Here is a 21,821-nt window from a genome sequence, read left to right as displayed (position 1 = left end):
TAGCTCTGCCTTCCTCTTCCTAATACCAGGATCTCACTGTGGGAAATGCAGCATCACCGGCTGAGATTCACTATCTTGGCCACCTAGATGGCTTGCATGACAAGGTGGGTGACCCCTGTGGTTTTGCTTGGCTGCCTGCTCTCCTGGGTCCCCTGAGAGAGAAAAGAAGGGAAGGGCAGCATAGAACTGAAAAGAAAAGGCCAACTGTACGGGTAAAGGAAATAGGGGCTCCCTGTGGTTAAAAAGCATTGGTGTGAGGAGGATTTAAAGGCAAAGAAATGTGATTCCACCCTTTGTCCAATCCTTAATGGAAGCACTTAGCACTTTATATTTTATGTATTGGATTTCTTAACCATATTCTGTCATTATCGTTATTGTATTCCTGGTGCCATGCATGGTACTTGGCACAAATCACAATGCTAAGCTATATTTTCTGAATGGATGGATGAATAATCAGAAAGCGGACGTGAAGAGAGAAAAAAGCTGACCCTTAATATTTGCAGCATAGTAAATGTTAATATTTTTATTCCTTTTATGACGAAGAGAGTGAAAAGGGCTGGGGACGGAGACATCACAGGAGGAGGAAAGATAATGCCACCTCTGCAAAAGACACTCCTAAACTACACATAGAAGAGAAGTAGACCCCCCAGGACAGACCTTCCCATCCAGAATATTGAGACCAATCCAAGTGAGTTTTCCAGAGCTCTCACAGCTACAGGGTGTATGCCAGCCTTTCCAGGTGCCAGTGAGTCAAACCCCTTTTTCAGTTTTCCAAAGCACCCTGACCACACTCCCTTTCCAAGTTCCTAATTTGAGTTCCATTCTCTGACCTCTCTCTTCTTTCTTGTTTTTGTCTTACTTGAGACTGATTCCCACAGGTTCCCCTGGTTCCGATGCTCATTTTCATTACTGGGTGTGCTAGTAGTCTTCTTCCAATTTAGGAAATTCTTCTAATCCTCAGTCTTTCAGCCCCCAAACTCTTCCACCTCCCCATTTCACCTCACAGTCTCCTCCCTCCTGGAGCACAGAGCTCTGCAGGTGAACTTCTAGGCAACCATGGCTCGTGTGGTGGGGGAGAGTGGAAGCATGTCCCCTGAAGGCAGAAGGTCTGTTCTAGGTGAGGACCCTAGGTTTCCTTCAGACAGTCATAGCTGCAGACCTTCCTTCCCCTTCCTCAATTTCTGCCCCTTCACTCCACTACTGAACCTGTTCACAGACACTGCTCAGCAACAGGCAGCTTATTGGGTAGTAAAAGCAGCAGCAAGCCTGTGACAGGTGCTCCAGCAGCCAGGCATTTTTTCAGGCTGTGAGCATGCACACAGAGTATATGGTGTGCAACAGAGCCATTGTCACTCATATAAAATGGTTGCTATGGAACATGTTGAAAGTGAGAAACTGTGGATTTTATTATATGTGTGATACTAGTCAGAAGGGCCCAGATAGCTGGCATAGCAACTATCAACCAGCTCAGGGAGAAGAAAAGAGAGCAGTAGAAACCATTTAGGAGTCCCAACTGATGTTAACATAAGTGGACATCCTCAGGTCTCCTGGCCCCTTTCCCTTCGCCCAGATTGGTAGGTTGCAAATCTAAACATTTGCAAATTCGCAGTTGTAGTCAGTCATCCGGCACATTATGAACTTCCACTGGCGATCCCTGTGGGGACAGAGTCAGAGAGCTAACGTCAGTGAGAAAAGACACCTTAGGAAAAATCACTGCTAAGAGAAAAGGAGTGAAAAACCTTTGGAGAATTTAGGGCCAACTAGTTTCACTTTCCTCTCAGAAGACACATCTATGAAGTCACTAGAAAACCTACAAGTAATCGTCTATGAGGTCAGGAGTCCTGGACACCGCCTTACCTAGTTCAAGTTGCACCTAGGAGGGGACTAGCTAGGTCACTGGCATGTTGAGGTCCTGTTTATCACCAGTGATCAGTTCACCACTGCTCTGTCTCAAAGGGACCTCTTGGACATATAGGTTAACAACTTGTAATAAAAGCATTTATTCAACATTGTCTCCATTTCATGGTAAAGAATCTTCTCTTACCTAGGCCATCCATCTGCTCATTCTTTCTTTTCCTAAATACCTATCATGTGCTAGGCTCCATGCTATACCCTGTGTGTTCCCCTTCAGAAGACACTATCATAGGGAAATGAAGGGAGGGGAAACAACTCTAAAACCCATAAAGTGAAAAAGAAAATGCCTGCCATTCCTGTATAACAAATTGAAGAGTATTTGTTTAAATGGTCAGGCATGGGTATGAGAGGACATAGAATTGCTCAATTTTGAAAAAGCATGGTGTGGATACATTTCAAGGAATGTTCTTTGCTAAGGGCTAGCCTAAGTTCTTTGTTCACCCTTTTTTTTTTTTTTTTTTTTTTTTGTTCACCCATTTAACAAAAAATTTTTGAGATCCTACTCTGCACAGCACTTTTCTGGTCTGATTTTGTTTAACAATGATAACGGTGATGGTATTGACAATTGTTAACTACCATTTGCTGAGTCCTCCAATATATCCAACATTGCACTAGATGCTTTACATATTTTTTCATTTAATCCTCATGATAAGTCATTGTTAAGGTGAAGAAGCAGACTCAGAGAAATAAGTGACCTTCATTAACATAATTAGGTGACAATTTCAGGTTCCAAGTTTGTTGAACTCAAATCTTCCTCTTTATCTTATATCAGAATGCCTCCATAACTTGATACCCATAATCTCATCGAGGACTTGGGCTGTCACATCCTTTGCAAAGTCTTGATGAAGGGCAAAAAGAAAGAGTCATTCCATATACGATCACACAAATGCTTCCCAAGCACAGTGAGGTCATTCAACCTTAGAATATCCTTCTTCCTTTTCAATCTGAAAGGCCTCTTCCCAGATCAGTTTCTCTAAAACACCAACAGTGGTAAGATCCTCATCCATCTGGAAGGTGGGGCTGACTACTCTCAGTTCTGGGAGATAACAGCAGCTATGGTACATGCTGCTCAAACAGCCTAAGGCAGGCTTTATAATTTGAGTCTGCTGCTCCAGCTTGTTTGTTTAGAGTTATTGGGCATAGGCTCCTCCAGTAGAGATCTTTAAGAGCCTGGATAACCAACTATTTATTAGTATTTATTCCTGCAGTTGTCAACAGAGGACATGGCTTGTTTTAGATGGAGGTTAGAAAATTGGTAGCATGCATATTTATCAAATGAATTTTATTACTGTAGACAAGTCTTATTTATCTCTGTGCCAACAGACACAGGTAAATAAGATCTTCAGCCAGGCATTCACACTACTCTTTTACGAGGCTTTTAATTGATGCTAAGCAAAATGTAGACTACTTGGTTGTAAAAGAATCAAGGTACTCAAATCAGGCTTAGTCGCTGATTTCTTTCCTGGACAGTGGTGCTCAAGCAGGGGCAGTTTTGCTCCCCAGGGTTCGTTGTTGCTGTTGTCACAACTATGGGCGGGGGTTGCTACTGCCAGCTAGTGTGTAGGGGCCAGATGCTGCTGAACATCTAGACTGCACAGGAAAGGCTCCTGCAACAAAGAAGTATCTGGCCCCAGTTGTCGGTAGTGCCCCAGATGAGCAACTCCATTCCAGGAGGAAACCACTATGATTTACATGTAGAGGAAAAGCTCCTGCCCAGTGAGTCCTGTGCACTGACAATATTTATCCAAGGTAGTGGCCTCAGCCTCTTTTAGCAGAGTGGAAGAAATCCAAGTTGTGGACCTTTAAGCCACTGATTGTTAGTGACAGCAGCAAAATCACATGGGTATATTCATTTTAAACAAATGCATGACATAGTATCTCAGTTTTCCAAGATTTTGAGCTAAACCACATAACTGAAAATTTCCAAGCCAAGCAGTTGGACATTTTAACTGCCAAAATGTATTTATTTGGTGGAAATTTTGGATGGCATGCTTTCTTTACTGTATTCCTTCCTGCCTTCTTAAGGAGGAAATGCAGAACTAATTTTCATGATGACTTGGAGACATCATTAGGAATATTGAGCTCTCTGCTATAATGTTATCCAGTGCTGCCCGTTGGGGATACACACTCCTGCTAAATGTCACCGGGCTTCCATAGTCTTTGAGTTCTTAGGTCTTTCCTTTTCTTTCTTTCTTTTTCTTAAGTATGTTTTTGTGTGTGTCACATCATTCAGCTATTTCTTCTCACTGGTGAAGTGAGTCTCATTCTAAGTAATATCTTCCCTCTTTATTTTTTAATTTGCCCCTTCTAGAAAATAGTAACTAAGCTAGATAAAAACATATCTAAAATACAAATAATTAATGTGTGAGAACTAAGAAGTTCTCCTATGAGCAAATGTAAGAGTTTTTGTTCATGGAGCCGGCAACACGTATTGTGTCTTTTCAGAGCTACTTTATGGGGTTTTTTTTTCTGTTTTATTTTTCTTTTTTTAAATTAAGGATTGTGTTAAATAAGTTACTTCAGTTAGGTGTGATATCATTGCACTCAAAAGCATAAATATACACAAAAGATAAGTCACACTCAAATTTGTCAATCTATTATTTAATGAGTTAATGAGTTAGGTTTTGTCCTATTTGAAAAATATTTATTGCTAACTTTTCAGGAATTCATTTGCTGTGCAAAGTGATGATCACCTGACTAAAAGTAGACAGATCAAACTTTTAACACCTGAATTTATTCATATCTCTTTATTAGTAGGGAGGAGAATTTTTATTCTCTTCTTCTTGTTTTGTTTTGATGTATTCAATATTTGTGATAAGATTGGGAGCTGATTGTGAGAGCAAACATATTTAAAAACTTAGTGTCGTTTTCTTTTCCGTTATTTAAATTCTCCTTTTTTATTTCTAAATAAGGTTGGTAAGTTTTGTGTGTTTCTCCCCTCCAGCCCCCTCTCCTTCTTTTCTCTCTCCCTTCCCACAACCCAAAGTGGGGACCATATGGAGAAATAGCATTGGAGAGGGTTCATTTTGACAGTGGGTACTCTTTCAACCATTTTTGTGCTCTCTTCCTAATGTTTGGTAAGGAAAAATGCTCTTTGAAATTGAGTAAAGGGAAGAGCTTAGAACATCATGGAATACCAAGTTGGGAATTTCCTGCTCTGAGCAAGCTGGAACACAACCTCATCTCCAAGGGTGAGCTGCTCCATGAAATGTGTTCAATTCCCATTGCTTTCCACTGTCCCATCAATCTCTCAATCTTTCCTACCAAGTAGGAAACTCAAATAGGGAAAACCCCAGATCCAGGTTCCTGCAGGCATGATCCTTGTGTGGAGCTAATTCCTGACCTTGCTAACCCTAGCCCATGGTGAAGGCTCACCTTTCCACTGGAGAGAAAGTGGTTGTTGCTCCTCGTATATAGTAATCATAATTGTAGGAAATCATGTCCATTTCCTCACCATAGTGGCCTGGATATTCTGTTGTCAGCCTATGTGGGAAGAACAAAAGGTTAGAGGGAAAAGATAAAACTATTATTGCTGGGGGAAAACAGGAGCAAACAAGAGACATACTATAAAGGAGAGATGGAGTTTGAACATTATGGGAGACCCAAACCAGAGTTGGATGGCCTCCACCAAGCTATTCCAGGCTGCAAAATGATGGACAGCTTCCTTGCACTCCTCATATTCCTTCTTGCCGTTAAACTATACACTGAAAAAGATGTAGATAACTCCTCAGGCCTCGAGGAAATATTGATTAATATCAATATTAATCCATTCCATTCAAGTCCACTAGAACCATGTTTTCAAACTGTGGATTGTGACTTAGTTGCAGATCATGAAATCAATTTAATTGGCTAGTACCAGGTGAACTTTAAAAAAAGAAGAAATAGAATAGAAAATATCAGAGACTGCATTGTACACACTAAAGATAAGTTCTTGGGGGTGTGTGTAAAAACTTTGTTTCAAGTATATATGCATGTTTGTATTTATATGATGTTTGTATTGTGTAATAGTTTAATATGCATTGTTTATTGTGAGTCATGATCAAAAAGGTATTTGAAAAATATTAAAGTAAAAGGTAAGCTGTACAAGGGTAGTCTTCACCTAGTCTGCCATTGTTTCTTTGGCACCTAAAACAGTTCCTGGTACCTAGTAAGTATTTGCTGAATAAATAAATAGCCTTGGGAGAGTCATTTAATCTCAGTTTCCTGGTCTATAGAAGAATGAAAGCTACCTTATAGGTTTGTCATTGGCACTAATACAAATATGTGTGACACGTGGTAGGAGTTGAATTATTAGGAGAAATTTTGTTTCTTCTTCCTCCTTCTCCTTTCCTTCTTTCTCCAAAATTACGTCAATCCTGGGCCTCTCTCTGAAGAGGTTCGTTGTGGTCCATCCTGGAATAAATCTAGAATTTCCTGGTTCTTATAAGGCTAAACCACTGGGGCTCTTCAGGACCAAAATAGTCCTTTCAGTATGATACAGGTTCCCCAAAGTCTTCATCTGCACCCCCAAGGCTGCTTGGGAAACAAATAGTGAGTGTTAGTAATTTAATGTGATTTGGGGTCACAGATCATTGTATGTTGATGATAGAAAGATCTCTCCCTGTGTAGTCATGATACTGCAAGATTGTCATGAAATCTTAAAAAGATTGATTTGTAAACTGGAAGGTCTCCCAAGAGAATTTCAGTGCTTAGATGCAACAAGATCAATGGTTAGCTCAGGGTAACCTGGGTTAGCCAGAGCCCTAAAAATTCGGTCTTTGTTCATAACCATCCCTTTTCCCACATTATGCAGTTGTCCTTGTTCTCTGATTTTTCTCTTCTTAAGACATAAGTATGCTCTATCAGGATGCCAGACCCAACATGTTCATGAAGGGAAATAAGGCTAATGCAGAAGTCTATTTTGTGCTTCTAAAGAGACCCAGAACAGGGGCTTTATCTTTCTAATGAAAATCTTAAATGACTCATAAGTGGACCTAATAGGTTGTCATTTGGATTCCATTGGTTTATGATCCCTGAGGATCCTAACAAGTGCTAGATTCAAGTTTACCCAAAGAAAGAGGGATTGGTTGAGAATGTGGATAATGCAAATTAGGATTAAAAGAGATGGAGTAGGAGGTGTTTTTCTTGCATCAGGAAGCACAAAGTATTTTCCAGAACTTTTAGAGCATTCTTTAGATACAGTGTATAAAAGTTAATTGCCAAACATTTAAATACCTGCTGAGGCAAAATCTACATAAGGTAATACTGCATTAGGCCAAATCCAATTGCCAAAACTATTGGAAATAATTAGGCTAGACTTTTATTTAAGTCTTTACTGATCTACCTTCAGGTGATTTGGTTAGTTAAATACATTTGGAATAAGTGGGAAAGAGGCTTGCATTTTAAAAAAATCATGACATTTTAAGCTTCAAAGGGGGACAAAATTCATCCAACGCTTTCTTCAACGAGCATTCCCTATTGCTTCATTTTTGGAGGTGATCAGACCAAAGGGCCTGCTGTTCAACTGGGAGATTTCTCTGTGGGGGACTGCTGTTCAGTGAATTTCTAGAATGCCCTGGCGAAGGTATTATGCATGCTTATTTGTGTATTTCCATCTTGATCCCAGGCAAGTTTTTGTTTTTGCTTGATTTCTGGGGTTTGGTGTTGTTTTGTTTTTGTTATAAAATCATGAGATAAAGTTTAGACTATCTTACAGAATCCTAGATTAAAGGGGCTAGGGAAGGAGTTTGGATATTGATAGAAATTATCCCTACTTTATGAAACTGAAAATACAGAAGGAGAAAGGCCCCTTTCCTCCCCTTTGGGAGGAAAGTGAACCTCCCAAACACCATTCATAGAGGGAGCAGCTGTTTCAATACGGTCCAGGACTCTGAATTTTAGAACCAGATAGATGTGTCTCCGTTTAGTTTGTGATGACATCATGCACACACAAAATATTCTAATAAATGAAAGCCCTAGTAATGGCTCCTCAGAAGAAAAAAAGAATTTAAACTTTCAGAACTAGGTATTGGGACAAGGGCATAGGGACTTGTCAGGAAATTAAGAGACTACAGGGAAGCAGAAGATCAGGGTTTCATAAGCTATGGCAATGAGCTTCCAGAGGGAGAGAAGGGGAGAGTTCAGTGTGGTTCCAGATTCCTTGTGAATTACCAGGTCACTTCAGGCAGCTTTTTGGCAAAGCACACTTCATACTGAGCATTGCCATACATTCCTAGGCCAATTACAACAATCAAACAAGCCTTCAGCTTGGCAAGATGAAAGGAAAGTTCAGTCAGAAACGTGTCTTTATTCAATTTACTGAAATGAGTCTATTACTGAAGCTCTTCTATCAGGAACCTTACATACCCCTTTACAAAGAAGTACGTATCTGTGTGTATGTGTTCCTCCTATCACTTTTAGATGAGTGACTATTGGGGTACAATTCCTCGCTTTACATTACTTTTTATGCCCTATGCAGGCAAGATGAGACAGACAGAGAGTTGTTCCAAAGCTAAGTGAGAACTTGATAACATAGAACCACTTGTACAGCTTCTTGTATTAGATAAGGTTGAAGGAGATGGAAAGAAATTAGTTATGAACTGAAGAGAGCCCATACAAATGGAAGGGATTTTTAAGACTGATATAGGATTTTCTCGTCTAAGGTTATTAAAGCTCTGAAATTATCAGTAGATCCAACTAGAATCAATAAATGACTTCTCTCCAATACGTTACCACAAACTGAACTGCAGCTGATAGATGGCATTCTCCTTTGCTGTGAGACTAGGACATATCACAGAGCTTACTCAGATATATGTTATCACATTCATTTTAAAAAGGAGAGTAGAGATAGAATTTAGTTAGATAAAGAGGACAATTTTACTTTTTGTCGGAGGTTTGCTTAAGAAATTATGCAGTTTTTAATAGTTAAAGGGTTTTGACTCTATTCTTTAACAGAAAGTGACTCAGTATAAGATTTTAACAAACTTCACCTTTATTATTGATTACTGAGACTTGAACATAAAGTCAGACTTCATAGCACCAGCATCTATCTGTTACATGTCTGACCTGCTGGTAGGTAGGACAGCTGGATTATTTGGGGTCATCCTAGAGGCTCCATTTTCAGGCCATGCACCCCACTGTAGTGCACATGAACAAATGGGGCCATGTCTCATGACCCAAAGTCAGCTAGTGTCACATCCTTAACCTTATCCCACTTTGTGAAATGCCAGAGAGGCACACACTACAGACTTCTACTGTAAAAACTGGAAGAAAACTCAGCACTTACAAGTTAACAAACCAAAAGGGGGTACCTGAGGAAGCCATACTTCAGCATTTTTAAAGACAAGAGTAAACAATGTTTTCCATCCCATTTTTAAGAGCTCAGCCCATGCTCAAACAACATTTCAGAGAAGCTTCTTCTGGTCAGTCCAATCTCTAGTTCTGTTTTGCTCCTATTTTCTCCACTTTCCAATTAACACCTTATTTAAAGTATCATATTCTAATGTTCTATTACTTGTTAGCACCATATATTTAGCATCTGATTGAAAACAGAATACTGTATAGCATCTTGTTTCACGATGATGATCAATACAGTGAACTCTTTGAGGGGTCATTGGTACATGGAAGTCATACACCTTTATGATCTAGTTCAGCAGTTGGCATGGAGGAGAAATTCAATATTTATAGACTTGATGTGTTGAAGCTGGCCTACATTCTGCATCCAGCCAAAAAGAGGATGCCCCTTTCTGACAGGAAAATCATTGAGAAATGTCTTAAATAAACAGAATCTCTTTGTGATCAATCCTCTTGCATAATAAATGCTTTTCTAGGTAAACTACAAGAAATGAGAAAACTTTAGGTTAGGCTAATTTGCCAGTGGTCTGGCACCCCCAATAGGTGCTGTACCAGAACCTGTTCGAATTATTTTTGCAAAAATGCGAAAAGTAAAACCCAATTGCTCTTATGCATAAAGGAAAGCAACCTCAAGGGAACAGTCACCCTGGCTTCTACTGCAAAGAGCTGGGGAAAGTGGTCAAGTGAGACTAAATGACTCTGTAGTCACCAAAGTGCCCTTCTCTGCAGAGAGACCCTGAACTCTGGGGGTATGAGAAAGAATGCAGTATGTTCATGTCTGTCCGCTTGTGGCGGATTTTGGAGATCTATATATCAAACAGTTCAAGTATGTATCACAACATGGGGAACACAGTTCCAGAGATATCTGTGACTTAAATTAGAAGAGGAAAGTCCCTAAGTATTTTCCAAATTATTCTCTTAGAACTGAGTTTCCAGCTTGCTGTCCAAGCTCAGGGCTGGTCAGCAAACACATTTGTTTTGATTCATGCTGGCTTTCACTGGCCAACTTACATCATGGTTGCCATGGTCCTGCAATCAGTGGGGGCAACTCCATCTGCAACATCTCCCCTTCAGCAAAAATAACCACTTTCTTCTCTGTTTTCACTACTGGGTGCCTACTCTATTGTTACCTAATACTTCACCTGTCCAGGTCTTATTTCCTTATCAACACTCAGAGCTCAGTTCTCTGCAAAGAACATGGGATTGGGAAGCAGATAGACCTGTTGGAATTGAGTTCAGTACTTTGAACAAGTCGCAATTTCTGCACCTCTATTCTCTGATCTGTGTCATAATATCATGAGTCGCATGTATAAGAAGTAAACGAGGCACAAGCCTCTTAGATAGCCTCATCCACCAGAGGGCAGCCAGCAGAAGCAAGGAGAATTACATTCCTGCAGCCTGTGGAAGGAAAACCACATTCACAAAAGATACACAAAGTTAAAAGGCAGAGGACTATGTACCAGAGGAAGGAACAAGATAAAACCCCAGAAAAACAACTAAATGAAGTGGAGACAAGCGACCTTCCAGAAAAAAAATTCAGAATAATGATAGTGAAGATTATCCAGGACCTCGGAAAAAGAATGGAGGCAAAGATAGAGAAGATGCAAGGTGTGTTTAAAAAAGACCTAGAAGGATTAAAGAACAAACACCTAGAAAGAATTAAAGAACAAACAAGCAGAGATGAACAATCCAATAACTGAAATGAAAAATACACTATAATGAATCAATAGCAGAATAACTGAGGCAAAAGAACATATAAGTGACCAGGAAAATAGAATGGTGGAATTCACTGCCATGAAACAGAATAAAGAAAAATGAATGAAAAGAAATGAAGACAGAATAAGAGACCTCTGGGACAACATTAAACACACCAACATTTGCATTATAGGGGTCCCAGAAAGACAAGAAAGAGAGAAAGGACCTGAGGAAATATTTGACGGGATTATAGTCAAAAACTTCCCTAACAGGAGAAAGGAAATAGCCACCCAAGTCCAGGTAGTGCAGAGAGTCCCAGGCAGGATAAACCCAAGCAGAAACATGCCAAGACACATGGTAATCAAATTGACAAAAATTAAAGACAAAGAAAAATTATTGAAAGCAACAAGGGAAAAATGACAAATAACATACAAGGGAACTCCCATAAGGTTAATAGCTGATTTTTCAGCAGAAACTCTACAAGCCAGAAGGGAGTGCCACGATATATTTAAAGTGATGAAAAGGAAGAACCTACAACCAAGATTACTCTACTTGGCAAGGATCACATTCAGATTCAACAGAGAAGTCAAAAGCGTTAAAGGCAAGCAAAAGCTATGAGAATTCAGCACCACCAAACCAGCTCTACAACAAATGATAAAGGAACTTCTCTAAGTGGGAAACAAGGAGAAGAAAAGGACCTACAAAAACTAACCCATAACAATTAAGAAAATGGTAATAGGCATATACATATCAATAATTACCTTAAACGTGAATGGATTAACTGCTCCAACCAAAAGACACAGGCTCACTGAATGGATACAAAAACAAGACCCATATATATGCTGTCTACAAGAGTCCCACTTCAGACCTAGGGACACATACAGACTGAAAGTGAGGGGATGGAAAAGATATTCCATGCAAATGGAAATCAAAAGAAAGCTGGAGTAGCAATACTCATATCAGATAAAATAGACTTTAAAGTAAAGAATGTCACAAGAGACAAGGAAGGACACTACAGAGTGACCAAGGGATCAATCCAAGAAGATATAACAATTATAAATATATATGCACCCAACATAGGAGCACCTCAATACATAAGGCAACTGCTAACAGCTATAAAAGAGGAAATCGACAGTAATACAATAATAGTGGGGGACTCTAACACCTCACTTCCACCAATGGACAGATCATCCAGACAGAAAATTAATAAGGAAACACAGGCTTTAAATGACACAATAGACCAGATATATTTAATTGATATTTATAGGACATTCCATCCAAAAACAGCAGATTACACTTTCTTCTCAAGTGCAAATGGAACATTCTCCAGGAGAGATCACATCTTGGGTCACAAATCAAGCTTCGGTAAATTAATTGAAATCATATCAAGCATCTTTTCTGACCACAACGCTATGAGATTAGATACAAATTACAGGGAAAAAAAAGGAAAACCCCCACAAACACATGGAGGCTAAACAATACGTTACTAAATAACCAAGAGATCACTGAATAAATCAAAAAGAAAATTAAGAAATACCTAGAGACAAATGACAACAGAAACACGATGATCCAAAACCTATGGGATGCAGCAAAAGCAGTTCTAAGAGGGAAGTTTATAGCAATACCATCCTACCTCAAGAAACAAGAAAAATCTCAAATAAAAAGCCTACTCTTATACCTAATAGAACTAGAGGTAGAAGAACAAACAAAACCCAAAGTTAGTAGAAGGAAAGAAATCATAAAGATCAGAGCAAAAATAAATGAAACAGAAACAAAGAAAACAGTAGCAAAGATCAATAAAACTAAAAACTGGTTCTTTGAAAAGATAAAGAAAATTGATAAACCTTTAGCCAGACTCATCAAGAAAAAGAGGGAGAGGACTCAAATCAATAAAATTAGAAATGAAAAAGGAGAAGTTACAACAGACACCGCAGAAATACAAAGCATCCTAAGAGACTACTACAAGCAGCGGTATGACAATAAAATGGCCAAGAGGCACATGACAAGCTGCTCAACATCACTAATTATTAGAGAAATGCAAATCAAAACTACAATGAGGTATCACCTCACACCAGTTAGAATCGGCATCATCAGAAAATCTACAAACAACAAATGCTGGAGAGGGTGTGGAGAAAAGGGAACCCTCTTCCACTATTGGTGGGAATGTAAATTGATACAGTCACTATGGAAAACAGTATGGAGGTTCCCTAAAAAACTAAAAATAGAATTACCATATGATCCAGCAATCCCACTACTGGGCATATACCCAGCGAAAACCATAATTCAAAAAGACACATGCACCCTACACTTCATTGCAGCTCTATTTACAATAGCTAGGTCATGAAAACAACCTAAATCCCCACCTACAGATGAATGGATAAAGAAGATGTGGTACATATATACAATGGAGTATTACTCAGCCATAAACAGGAACGAAATTGGGTCATTTGCAGAGACGTGGATGGACCTATAGACTGTCATACAGAGTGAAGTAAGTCAGAAAGAGAAAAACAAATATCGTATATTAACGCATATATGTGGAACCTAGAAAAATGATACAGATGAACCAGTTTGCAGGGTATAGAGACAAAGATGTAGAGAACAAATGTATGGACACCAAGGCGGAAAGCGGGGGTGGTGGCGGTGGCGGGATGAATTGGGAGATTGGGATTGACATATATACACTAATATTTATAAAACAGATAACTAATAAAAGCCTTCTGTATTAAAAAATAAAATATAATTCAAAAAAAAGTAAATGGGTTAACATGGTAAGTGCTCAATAAGTAAAAATCATCATTATCATCATCATTGTGATCATCAGGAACTGAATCAAAGCCTATGAGTTGTACTTATTTTATATTCATTTATATTCAGTCTGGTTAAATGAATTCATGAATAGAAGAATGAATGATTATTTCTAGAAAACAGTAAAGGAGAGCAGACTAGAGAGAACAAAATGACAAATTTGGTCTCAAATTGCGAGGTTTACTTTGTTCTAAGGTAGCAAGTAGGGCCTGGCCTTTGTTACCCAATACTTACTAGACAACCAGCGACATCTCTGAAATTTCTGCTCTTGAAGTTTGTGCATAAGAAGGGAGGCAGCACTGATATGCATGCAGCAAACACATTTCTGTATTATAAATATGGCACAGTAATTACGATGGCCACCCCAACTGATGAAAGGTATGACTGATTTTGCTCAAGCTCAGAGGGGCCATTGTCTCCCGAATGAGTGCTTTGTGCATCATGCAATGCCAGGCAACGGTTGATCCAGGGCACCGAAGCATCTAAACTCAATGCAAGCTGCTTTAAATGTTAACGTTCAGTCTTATTTCTCAAAGTGTGGGTGTCTCCATCTCTATAATAACAGCTTCCCACCTGCTCAGAAGAACCAGTGTAGAAGCTGCCCTTCCCACCAGACCTCTGGGAACAGTGCCGCAGCAGGCATTTGAGCTGGGGTGGGGGTGACAGACGCCACAGTGGAGGTGCCTATGAGGTCATTCTTGTGTCTGCCACGATTTCATGGGGAACAGTCATGCAGAGACTATCCATCTTGTATTAAAATCTGAATAATGAGAGTAGGAGTTAAAGATTAGCTTTGATGGAGTGCTTTGGGGTAGACAGAGGAGAATATTATGATGAACTGATTTTCTTGTTGTTGTTAGCTAGAGCTATCTAGGAATTAAGAAGAAAAATTCTGTGGCTATGACTTGAGCAGGGGAGAGGGGGACCAGGCAACGGAAAATAGAATGCAACATCTGAGAGTCATAGAAACTCAAGGCTGAAGGAAAACTAACAGGTTATCTATGTTAATTCTGAGGAAGGCCATTATTTTTTTGGTCAAAACATATTACCCAGTGAACCTGATGTAAGGTCACGAATCTGGAGAAGAACCATTTAGGAAAGGAAACACATACTCAATTCAAAACTGTCGGTTCCTGGGACATATTCTCCACATGGACAGCCTTAGCATGCTGATGGGGGACAGCCTGGTGCATGGCATGCAGCCGCTGGAGCTGTTTGGAGACTGAGGAATTATTTCAAACAGCCTGTGAAAGGTTGTGGCTTCCTCAGTGACGTGTTTGTGGTTTGCAGATGAATGGACTAAGAATTAATTCTCACATATAAATAAATATGTGTAATGTTTACATATGTATCCAATCCCAGTGGGGACCGGTGAGTGACGCCATGTCTGCATCTATCAGGAATTCGCTTTCTTGCCAGAGTTCAGTGATGCTGTATTATCTCATGAGAAACTGCAGAGACTGAAATGGGAGCAGCACCTTGGTTCCCACCAAACAAATAAATCCCGCACTTATGTGGGAGTTGATTGGATGATTTTTTTTTTTCCTGGGCAGAGTGGTGCTATTCCTGAATCCCTAAAAGCTTGCAAGCACAGAGAGGATAGATGCTCACTTCTCAGTGTCAGGCTCAATGCTGCAGAATGGCCTTCAAAGTGGGAAGAGAAAAATGTCCCCACCTACACATGTCCAGTTCCCTGGGAGGTGATTCAAGCTAGTTAAAGTGATGTAAGGGAAGGTTTCAAATAAGAGAGTTATCAGGAGTTTTCACTGTGGGAAGGTGTGGGAAAACAGTTCTCACTCCAAAGAGATGTTAAAAGGATCAAATAAAATGATGCTCGTGAATGAAGTCTTTTTCCACTATAAAACATCATCATATCAATGTCAGGTTTCACCACTGTTACAGTTCCTATGCACCTGTGATGTTTTGTTATTCATTCGAGAAATTTATTAAGGGCCCACTTTGTGCCAGGCAATATGCTGAGATGCTGAAGAACTGTGACCTAATTCATGCCCTAGAGGTTTCATTCAATTTAGAAAAACATATACCGTCATGACTCCGGAAATTTAAAGATGCCACTAAAATGTCTAGACACACCAGTGGGATAGTGAGTCATGCACTGCTTACCATGGTGATATGGCAGTCTCATTCTGCTGCTGCTCCAAGTGTCCCTTTGAAAAAGTACCATTTCCTTGACAACCGTGGTAGCTCTCAGCTCTAACACCATGCAACCAGAAAGAGGTGCAGCCAAGTGAAGCCTTCCTTAGAGGGACCGCTTCTAAGTTGACTTGCTGTGTCTTTCTGAGTAATTCTCTCCTCTCTCCCCCCACCCTTTGGTTCTACCAACCATCAGTGACATGTCTGGGTGATGTAGTGGGATGAGGAAGGGGCAGGGTAGGGTGGTGAAGGAAGATGGGCAGACCATTGTAAACCAAAGCCAAGGATAAATGCTGCTACCAGAGATTTGAATGTCTTGGGCAACTTAAGAAAAGTTGCACATCTCTATTTGTCAGTCTTTGATATCAAGACTTTGTGCCTACCTACATAGTTCCATGTTCATTAATTTCCTAGCACCTTAATGATTGGTGGGCTCCTTCTACTCTACCCCAGAATGTGAAGCCCCTTTGGCCTTGGATTCAGGACCTTTCACAGTTATATTCTACACCCTAGCCATGCCTGTTTGCCTGCTGTGGTGGAGTAAGAACAGCTTTATGGAGGCATTTTGGAAAGCTGGACGAGGTCCCTGCTCCATCAGATAGCTACTGATATCAGCTGACCTTGATCTCTGAAGTTACCATTTATCATTGCTTCAAACAGAAAAATGTTAAGAGTTTTGAGATGCATATCCCTAGAGACATTGTGCCCCACGTGGGCATCTGTGGAATAATGCTCTCTGGTTGCAGAGAATAAGCATAACCCACAAGGCTGTTCTTCCAAGCATCACACTGTGGAGAGATACATCATTTGAGTCAGCCAACGTTCAAATGTTGACACATTTGGATTCCTTTGTCCAAAGCAGAAATGTCTGACTTGTTTGCAGACTGAAGAACTTGGGACAAGTTACGTTGTCAACATCCAGTGTAAGTTATCAGGGTAAATAAATATACACACATTCTCCTAGTCAACCCAAAGTCTAGGTCAGGGGATATTTGGCATCAGCCCAGGGAGCCGGAAAGGAACAAAATTTCACAGACTGGAATTACATAGTTATCTAGAAAGCACTAGCCTCCTTTTTCAGTCTGTAATTATATACTATGTTTGCCACTCTGACCTGGAACAGGGTTGGCTTCTTCCAAAGAAGTCCCGTGGGAAAACATAAGTTCCCAGATGGGTTCAGCAGCCTTGGATGTGATGAGTAGTTATTGTGATAGAGGGAAAAGAGCACTAAAACAGGAGTCAGTACACTTCAGCTTAGAAGTGAACCCCCATGAAATAGCTGGGTGGCTTCGGGCAAGTCACATCCTTGCTCTATTCTGTTTGTTTCCTTTTCTGCCAAAAGAGGGATATAGGAGCAGTGGGTTGATGACCTGTAAGTTCTCTACCAGTGTGAGTATTATTCTGACATTTTCTTCCACTCATCCATCCATCCATCCATCCATCCCCTTCTATAGGCTAGATGCTATATTTAAAACTTGTTTGTGACAGCCCAGGCTTATTTGAAGCCAGAAGCCTGGACCAGAGCACCGCCCCCCACCACCCCGCAAGCTCCCCTCCAGCCCCAGAAGCAGTGAGGAGTTGCGTTTGGCTGCTAAACTCACCAGCAGGAATATGGGCATCTCTTGCTGTAGCGACAACAGTAAAATTGCCACTCCCGATCCAGCACTGACTCGAAGTAGCGGCTCTGGAACCCTGCCACCAGTCCATTGTTGGAGCATGTCTGGTACCTGAAGAGAAGAGAACAAGTCCAAGTAAACCAACCACAATGATGCACAAGTAGAGCCCCCCTTTCCAAGATCCCAGCTCCCTCAGTTATTGAGTCATGACACTCTTTCAATGACCTAGATTCCTTACAATTTATTCTATTTTTATGCAAATCATAAAAAACCTTTGTTTTACTGGTAGGAATGATGTATACTCGCCATTAAAATTCAAATGATTCACAGTCTTTCAACCGAAGGAAAATTGGGAAACTCTGCTCTTGTTAGACCTCTATGAATATATTATTAGATGGAAGAATGCATAAATGAATGGATATAGAGGCATCTAGAATTTTTACAAATGCAATATTATATTGTTCATGCCATTTAAAATAAAAGATAATATAATTCACATTACTTGAATTAAAATAAAAAGAATACAAAGAGAAGCTTTCACAAGACCTTCTTAGAAGCATAAGCCTGGAGACTGAGCACAAGGATACTCAGCAGGCAAAGCCCAGATGGGCACAGCGATTTGTACAGGGTGACCCAGTACAAGCTGTGGGGAGCTGGGACCACAACCCCAAGTTTTCACAACTTATCCAGGAATCTTTCTATTGCCCACTAGACAGCAAGCTCTACGTGGTCAGGGAGTGTTTGGTCAAAATTCTATCCCCAGTGCCCGCTGTGGGTCCTGGCATATGGAGGCAGTCCTTACAGAGTGGTGACGGGCCACCTGAACTCCTCAAACATCCTCTAAGGGTCCCTTTCCTGTCTAAGCTGCTCAGTTCTAATTCTTCTAGTCTACAGACGCTCCCTGCAGTCACATGAATTTTCACTGTTTCATTCTATCTGGGCTGCTGTTGGTCTAGGAATCAGCCTGTTTCATCTTCACAGCACCTTGCTAGCTAAGCGTTGCCTTAGAACGGTGTAATCATTTCTCCCTTTGTTCCATCTCCTGTCCCACTTTCTCCCACTCCTTCCCCATATCCCACCGGTGCCTTAAGGCTTGCCCCTTTTGCTGTGTTGATGAGGTTGCTGTTCTCCACCTGGCCACAGTGGGCTCCCACCTTGCGCAGAGTGAGAGCTTTCATAAAACCTTCCAAAGGAGGTCTTTAGCTACCTCTGCTTCTTTGTATTTTTACCCACCTGGCCATTGATCATGTTCCCTCTTATGAGTAAGCAGAGAAGGCAGTTGTCTCTGTGTCACAACCTGACAGCTGCTGGAATACAACCCTGCTTTTCAAGGAAAGGTAAGTTTGCAGAAAATATAATAGATAAAGTAAGAATAAGTACCTGATGCTGATAGGTGAGAGGGACCTTGCTGACACACAAACTATAAAACCATCAGCGAATGGATTTCATTTCATTCTTTTTAATTATTGGAAGTGATCTTCTGGGTCTGACAAAACTAGATATTAAATATATTTCATGTCTGGTCAGAAAGCATCTGTACTTTTCATCATTTATTATTCATTTATGCTTATATATATTCAAACATGTGTTTATTTATCCATTCATTCATTCATTCATTCAACAAACTTGTACTCCCTCACTATTCTGTTTCAATCACAGTGCTTCTGTGTGGAAAGAAGAATTGAGAGATGGGCTTGGTACTCGGTCACCATACAAACTGGCTTGAATTCCCTGTTGCCAGGACCTGTAAGAAGTTCTGGAAGACCTTAGAAAGCTCAACTGTAGGAGATCAATAGTGCAATTTATGACGTAAATTGAGACCTGTGCCCTTTGATGATCTAGTCTTCTTTGCTCTACCAGTACTCGCATCTCATCAGGAGTATTACCGCCTTGGAAAACACCTGGTATGTATCAGGAAGCCACACACTTGGAATGGACAACCAAGGTCTGAAGGGTAGCCTTGGGGGCTGATCTTCCAGCATGGTCTTATTCTATCCTAATCCTAGCAATGCGAGTGAAAGCCAACTTCAACAGAAAGCTCTAAGAGTTGTAAACAAAGCTCATATGTGTCCAAAGAGAGACGGTGCAGCAAACTGGTGCTCTCTGTGAGCTTCCTCCTTACCATCACTAAAATTCTGCCTTCCTCTAAAACAGCCCTTTCAGAACTGAGCCAGGCTGTGGTTTCCCTGGAGCTGTTGTTCCATTGTCTTGGTTTGTCCTGTGCGCTCAGACTATCACGGGGATAGCATTCCCAGGGTGGTGAGTTCCCATAAGCAAAAATAAATGTAGCAAGATAAGCTGAATGGTTTCACGGGGTACCAGTTCTGAAGGCTATCCAAGTTCCATGAATTCTCCGCCGGCTGCCAGCCAGGCAGCTGACCCCATAGTCCTGTATGGGAAGTGTGTGTGTCACTCTTTCACATACCACCTCAGATAACACTGCCCTGTGAAGATTATTTGGACACTACAGGCCCAGGGCCTAAGAACATATGATGAAAGTTAGACAACCAAAGAGAGCTCACCTCCCCCAGCTTCTGTCCCATTGCACTCACATTTTAGTAGAGTGAGCCTGCACTGGAGTTTGGCAGTACATGAGGCCAACACAATGAAATTATTCCTTCTAGAATTGGATTTTTGTAAGGGTACATTTTCACACTCATGTGGGAGCAGTATAGCAGGGTGGTTAAGAGCATAGGCTATGTTGCTGGACTGGTGCTCCAACCACTTCTGACTGTGTCACCTTTGACAGGCTTCAGACCCTCTAATGGTCTCAGTTTCCTCATCTGTAAAATGGGCATAATAACAGTATGTACTTATTAAAGTTATTGTGAAGACCAAATAAGGCGATGTATATACAACTCTGGGGATAGTGTCTAAATGATTAATAAATTACTTACTATTTTCATCATACTTTCATTTAGTCCACACGGCACTTGTGAGTATACTCTGTGAAATCTGCCCTTGGCTCCCCAGTCTCCATCAGTGGAAAGCTGGTGGACTCATATGTGTTCCTTGAGCTGCTGTTTCCCTAAAACAAAACTCACAGCAGTCGACTGTCTTAGTCACTGACACACCCACTTTGCAGCATAGATAATTGAGTATGACTTATTGCCCCCAATAGATGGTAAAGTCCTTGAAGGAGAAAGATCACTTAATCTTCAATTTGAATTCCCCACAGTGCCTGACAATGGGGTCTAACAAATGTTTGATGGAAGAATGATGAACAAATGAATGATCAGGGCATCTTCCATTATCAGAGGCAGAATGGACTTTTAAAAGCCTGTCATTCAAATCCAGGAAGGGCCCTGAAACTCCCTCCAAGTAGTTCTCAGGAACTCACATTGAGCAATCCATCTTCCCACTTCCACCTTCTCTTTCAGGAACAAAGCCTACTCCAGGACGAGGGTGAAAAATGAATATAGCTTTAGGCGTTTCTCTCCCTTTCAATCACCTTTTTAAAAAGTACCTTATTTAATAAGACTCAGTTAAACATTTGGCCACAAACTGCAGGATTGCAAACACAGGAACCAGGCAGGTGAGAAAGGGAATGAGGGCAGCCTGTCAATGGGAGTGGCGGGGGAAGTTGGAGAAAACTTGAATCATTAAAGTGATTCAGATTCAATTTTTTTTTAAAGAGTTTTATTAGCAACTAATCAAGATGCTTTTTTTTTTTTTTTTTTTTTTGCGGTATGCGGGCCTTTCACTGTTGTGGCCTCTCCCGTTGCGGAGCACAGGCTCTGGACGCCCAGGCTCAGCGGCCATGGCTCACGGGCCCAGCCGCTCTGCAGCATGTGGGATCCTCTCGGACCGGGGCACGAACCCGTGTCCCTTGCATCGGCAGGCGGACTTTCAACCACTGCGCCACCAGGGAAGCCCCAGATTCAATTTTTAAAAAAGGTTGATGGTGAAAAGACATTCTTGAGGATCTGCTTTACTTCCCAGCACTTGGTTGTTGCTCCTGAATGGTCCACAGAAAAGAGTTTGAGCCCAAGACTGTAGCTTTCCTGGTGTACAGTGATAGGACCCCAGCTGAGCCCTAGGCACAGACTCCCTGAGAACATTCCCTCAGAGTCTCAGGACCCTGGGGTGCCCTCATTCAGGACTCTCTCCTCTCCATTTGAAAAGCCATATTTTCTTTCTTATCATCTCTTTGAAGCCTGGAGGCTCAGTTTCACAAACTGGAGCACTGTTAGCTGTGCTCCATCTGACACTAGAAACTTTCTAGAAGGAAAATCAGCAGGCAGTTACTCCTCCTCTGACAATAGTCATGGACCTTTTCTGAGAAAGTGGTCTTTCTGAAAG

At 40.9% G+C, this 21,821-nt stretch overlaps 1 protein-coding gene across 1 annotated transcript in view; it reads right to left on the bottom strand.

Annotated features, from left to right (window-relative positions):
- Nucleotides 1-505: 505 nt before the first annotated feature.
- The window catches only part of DPT (dermatopontin), a 39,774-nt gene continuing 18,458 nt past the window's right edge, over nt 506-21,821 (bottom strand). Inside the window, exons 2-4 of the mRNA XM_022560130.3 lie at nt 17,505-17,630; nt 5,290-5,397; nt 506-1,654 (exon numbers count right to left, since the gene is read on the bottom strand). Coding sequence (XP_022415838.1) covers nt 1,588-1,654; nt 5,290-5,397; nt 17,505-17,630 — 301 coding nt within the window. The 3' untranslated portion in view covers nt 506-1,587. The remainder of the gene's footprint in view (nt 1,655-5,289; nt 5,398-17,504; nt 17,631-21,821) is intronic.

This window comes from Delphinapterus leucas, chromosome 1 (assembly GCF_059928025.1).
Source record: "Delphinapterus leucas isolate spDelLeu-1000000601 "Yukka" chromosome 1, BTC_Dleu_Yukka2, whole genome shotgun sequence".
Taxonomy (NCBI): domain Eukaryota; kingdom Metazoa; phylum Chordata; class Mammalia; order Artiodactyla; family Monodontidae; genus Delphinapterus; species Delphinapterus leucas.
Note: the sequence above shows the minus strand (reverse complement) of the source record. Positions and strands in the feature narration are given on the sequence as shown.